Genomic DNA, 5318 nt, shown 5'->3' on the forward strand with positions numbered 1-5318 from the left:
TTCCCCTCTCCCTTCTAATCAGCTGGAAAAAAATATCTTTGCACATTTTGCTCTATATCTCTATTTTTAAAAAGGAAAGAGATTTAAAAACAAAACAAAACATACTCTGGAATTTCACGAAGGAGGCTGGAGGTAACTCCAACCCTCCACCTGGCATATAGCTGAGAGTGTGGGCTCAGCATTCTTCATAAACTACAGTTCCCAGAATTCCTTGGGAGAAACCAGGGCAACTAAATTGTTTACATTCTCAAGAGAGAAACAGAAGCCTTAGCTACTGAAAGGAGAGGGAGATGAACCAGGCACAAAGTCTGCTGCTTGAAGGCCTTATCAGGACAAAGCATGTAGCCAACGCTGCCATTATCAAAATATCCGACATGACTGTGGTGACGACAACTCCAGGCTTTAACATTCAGAGTGCTGCCCCGGTCTTCGTCCAAGCCTTCTACAACAACCTGTTGCTAATTCGAAAGGAAGGGCAGTTCTTCAAAGACAGGTATTATAAATGCGTCCGAGCAGATAACAGCTCCATCTACCTTAAAGCGAAAGAAGAAGGAGTAATACTGGTTAAAACAAAAAACTTCATCGTGGTTGGGACATATTGCCAAGGTATGTATCCCAGTGTCTGTGTCGAGTCAGTGGAGAAACTAGCAGACTACCTCAGAGGAAAGGGGAACTGAAGAAAGGAAGAAGGAAGGGGGCAAAAGAGGTTCTGTTTTCACTCAAAGGTCTTGCTCGGCAGAACCAGGCAAAGAAATGTCCCTTTTCTGAACAGCACAATATGTTCTCTGCAGGTCAGTCTCACTGGACATGTCCTTTAAAGGCACACAGGAGAATACCCAGCATCATCATTAAACACTTTCAAAATGCAGACAAGCATGTTGGTGTGGAATTGTATTACTGTAGCTCTATTTCCAGAGATGGATGTGGCAGGCAAGCAGACGGCATGGGTGGAGACAGGGACCCTCCTCTTGCCATTAACCTGAGATGAGAGCAAACCAGCTGAGATTGGCAGAGCTGTTGTCACAGCAACCACAAGTGGTAAGGCTCAACGTTGTCAAGGGAAAGGACCACCAGGTTGCCAAGGCTACGGGCCCCTGGCCCTCTATGGGTAATTTCCTGTCAGAGCCAGCTCTACCGTTGGGCACAGTAAGGCAGCAGATCAAAAGAGCAGCAAACCATAGTTTTCTTTGTTTTATTCTCAAGAAGAGGCATTTCTGGGATTTTGTTTTGCCTCAGGTGCAACTTGGATTGCCTGGACTTGGATGCTAGAGGGACCTGCATTTGCTGCCAGACAATACATGTTTTCCATCAGATCCTGGGTGAACACCGTCTTTGCCATGCCCAATAATACAGAGTGCAGCCTTTCTCAAGCTGAGGGAGGGCTGCACCAGCCACAGACTGGCATGCCAGGGGTTGCACTTTGAAAGTGGACAGGCTAGGACAAAGGAGTGGGTGAGCTAGGACCAATTTGAGATTTGAGTTAATCAGTGTTAATTGTAAATAGTCAATAAATGCTGTTAATAGTATTCCCTGTCTTTGAATTTTTTCCCCTTCTCTCCCATTAAGCATTAGAGTTGGGGAGGGCAACTTTTGAAGAAGTACAGGGGGCCATACACAAGGCTTTCAAAGTCCATATGTGGCCCTGGGGCCTAAGGGTGGTCATCCCATATATACAGAGGAATAAAGAACCTTTTTTATTCTCTTCTTCCACCTTTTCTCTGTCTCTTTCTCATCCCCCTCCATTCACCACTTTTGTTCTACCAACACTTTTCTTCCTTCAGCCCAGCAGTTTGCTGGAAGAGAGATAAATTGCTATTGCTATAAATCTGAACTTTTTCCCCACAGAAGGCTGACAGGCCAAGGACTGCAGGTGGACTGGTAGTCCTCGACTTACGACAACCATTCGAAGTTATGACAATGCTGAAAATAGTGGCTTATAACCAGTCCTCGCACTTACAACCGTCACATGATAAAAATTTGGATGCTTGGCAACCAGCATGTATTTATGACAGTTGCAGCATCCTAGGGTCACATGATTGCCATTTGCAACCTTCCCAGCCGGCTTCTGACAAGCAAAGTCAATGGGGGAAGCCAGATTCGCTTAACAACCACATGATTCATTTAACAGCCATGGCAAAAAGGGTCATAAAATCAGGTGTGACTCACTAAACAACTGCCTCACTTCGCAACAGAAGTTCCAGTTCCAATTGTGTTTGTAAATCGAGGACTACCTGTATGTATCTTAGCAAACAGATTCCAATAGGCTAAAAATAATTTCAAATAGAGGCCATGTAAATTCAAATAACATCAACAATAATAATAATGAGGAAGAAGAGGAGGAAATGGAGAGCATGCCCACATACAAATAATCCCCATCCTTACAGTCCTTGGGTTATGACAGCAATTGAAAACAGAATTTCCATCACTAAGTGATGCGGTTGTAAAGAGTGACATCACATGACAACATTGCTTAGCAATGGAAATCCCAACAGTCCCGGTTAGGGTTTGGTCATAATCCCAGGACTGCATGGGTCATTAACCAAGGACTTCACGTGACCACAACATGGGAAGAGGCGGCAGTCCCAGGCCAGTGGGCAGGGGGGCGGGGGCAGGTGAGTGCTATAGAGCATGGGCAAGCGGGCAGATAAACAGGCATGTCTTTAGTGATTGCTGAAAGAGACAACATGGTGGCTAGCTATACCTCCCCGAGAGACCATTCTGGCTCCTGCACTGTAAAGTGAACAAAGTGAAGGGCCACCATTGAGTCTTCACCAGTAGACCTTAGCACATGGATCGGAAGGTATTGGGAGAGGCAATGACATCCAAAATTCTAATGCTCATAAACCTGTTTGTGGCAAATTCCATGATAACATTTAATTGATCTTCATTCCCACTTCCCCTGCTACATGTTATACACCAACATACACACAGAGGTACATTCATTTACCTCTGATATATTGTGATAGAGCAAAAGAGGGGGGAAAAAACCTAGGTAGTACAGAAATGGGACTTTTAACAAGACTGCAAGATTTCTGCCAGCCAGTTATGCTCTCTTTCAAGATTCTCAAATCCATTCCCCTTCTCCAGTTTTCTATTTTTCCCTACGGTAATTTTCTAGCATTCCATGTTTTATTTATTTGAAAAATGTACACACTGTACTTCAAAATATAGTTTTCTTAAAGTGGCTTATAATATTCTAAAATCACAATTTAAAATTCAAATGAGAAATAAAGGATCTGGTAAAATACACAACATTATTACCAGCCTGAATCAATCCAAGACCTTGACCCTAACCCTAACCTCTTTATTAATGGTTTTAGACAGTAATCTACCACACTGGTCCAGGGCAGGTTGGTAGATAGATGGTTTTTGACTTCCCAGTCTAGAGCTGATTGGCCCAAAGTCACCCAGCTAGCTTCCATGGCTGTGGGTGGACCCACTCCTAATCCAGCACCTTAACTACAACATCATATTGGCTCACAAAATGTATATAAAATGCATAAACATTACAAATATAAAAATACATAAAATTTATATGGTAAATCAAATTTAAAAACTCAATTGCTGCATAAATCTTAAAGGATTAGAGTTAAAGTCATGGAAGAATAAAATGTCTTTCCCTGATGCTGAAAAGATAGTAAAATAAGGTCTAAGAATATCTCACTAGTTGAGGGCATTCCAAGGTTAGGGGCCACCACTAAGTAGGCTTGTACCTATGAAGTTATGCATCATATGTCACTATGAGAATTATCTGTAGCTGAGCTTCTAACAATTATCTTTGCTAAGAGCATGTGCAAACAGGTGGTCCTCGCTTAATGACCACAATTGGGACTGGAATTTTGGTTGCTAAGCAAAGCAGTCATTAAGTGAATCTGACCCAATTTTACAACCTTTTTGTGGTAGTTGTTAAGCAAATCACTGTGAGTATTAAGCAAACCATGTGGTTGTTAAGCGAACCACACAGTCCCCCATTGATTTTGCTTTCCAGAAGCCAGCCAGGAAGGTAGAAAATGGTGATCACATGACGCTGCAACAGTCCTAAATGCGGACTGGTTGCCAAGCAACAAAATTGTGATCACACAACCACAGGGACACTGAGACAGTCGCAAGTATGAGGGCCGGTCGTAAGTCGGTTTTTCAGCACCGTCGTAAGTCCAAACTGTCACTAAACGAATGGTTGTTAAGTGAGGACTACCTGTAAAGTTCTTGATATATAATAAATCAATAAATAAACCTTAGGTTATAGGTAATAAATGGGAGGAGGTTTCATTACAAATACTGAACTAGAAATGGTCATGAAGTATAATTGACATTTGTAGGAGTGTTGCCTCTCAATAAAATGAATGAACATGATGGCAATTGTAGGTTTAGCTGAATCAAAGAATAGAATATTGCGCATGAGAATGGCAAGGTATATTTTGTAAGCCAAGGCTGAAGAGGCTATGGCCTTTAAATATTTATAGAACTACAAGCCAGAACCTTCAAGACCACTGCCCATGCTAGTTGAGTCAAACATCTGTAGTGCCAAATGCTCCAACTTTGTGTCAAGCACTTAGAAATGAACTCCAGATCTCTTTTTTCTTTCTTGTAAAATCCTCTTATGAGAGCTTGTAATTTGTATTGTAATTTGCAGTGCATGCAAAATAGTGAAGCTAAAAAAGCAAAGAAACTATGACTTGGACACACAACCATTTGAAAGCTCTTCTTTCCAGGTTGGTGGCAGAAAATTCTACATTAGATTTTTGCATGATAAGAAAGCTATGCTGTACTGGGAATATTTAGTAGGCAAGGAACACAATCAAATGTTGATCAAAATGGAGAAATGGGCAAAAATCCATGCAGTTAAGATTCCAAAAGAAATAGTGTAAAAAAATGTGCTTCTTTTAAAGGACAATGGAGGAAATACCTAAATCAAGATATCAACTGAGGGAGGTCAGTTAAAACCCACAGATGACCAAAATGTTGTGCCAGAGTAGACAACCATGGCTGAACTGTGCAAAATATAAGCCACTAAACTGGATGCATCCAGTACTTGATGCCTCCTGGCATCCCATGCCGTTTTTATCTCCCTACTCTACAATATTGTCTGGAAGAAGAAAGTGACACACCAAGATTACCTGTCAGTGAATAGAGAATACTTTCTGAGAGGTAAGACATCCTGTGTGGCAGCCCCCTTTCCCTGGAATGGCTTGCCCCCAGAGGCTTAAGTGATCCTCACTCTCATGGCCTCCTGGGAGTTTGTATAAATTTGGCTGTCCTGGAAGATCTTCGGGATTTGACAGTTTTATACTTACTGGCAACAAATGTGTTACTATAAT

At 41.9% G+C, this 5318-nt stretch overlaps 1 protein-coding gene across 1 annotated transcript; it reads left to right on the forward strand.

The window, feature by feature from the left end:
• Positions 1–290: 290 nt before the first annotated feature.
• On the forward strand, positions 291–1526 carry PFN4 (profilin family member 4). The gene has a single exon (XM_063292409.1). It carries the CDS (start codon positions 291–293, stop codon positions 675–677), a length of 387 nt encoding a protein of 128 aa, XP_063148479.1. The 3' UTR covers positions 678–1526.
• Positions 1527–5318: the final 3792 nt, after the last annotated feature.

The sequence above is a fragment of the Candoia aspera genome, chromosome 1 (assembly GCF_035149785.1).
Source record: "Candoia aspera isolate rCanAsp1 chromosome 1, rCanAsp1.hap2, whole genome shotgun sequence".
In the NCBI taxonomy this organism is placed as follows: domain Eukaryota; kingdom Metazoa; phylum Chordata; class Lepidosauria; order Squamata; family Boidae; genus Candoia; species Candoia aspera.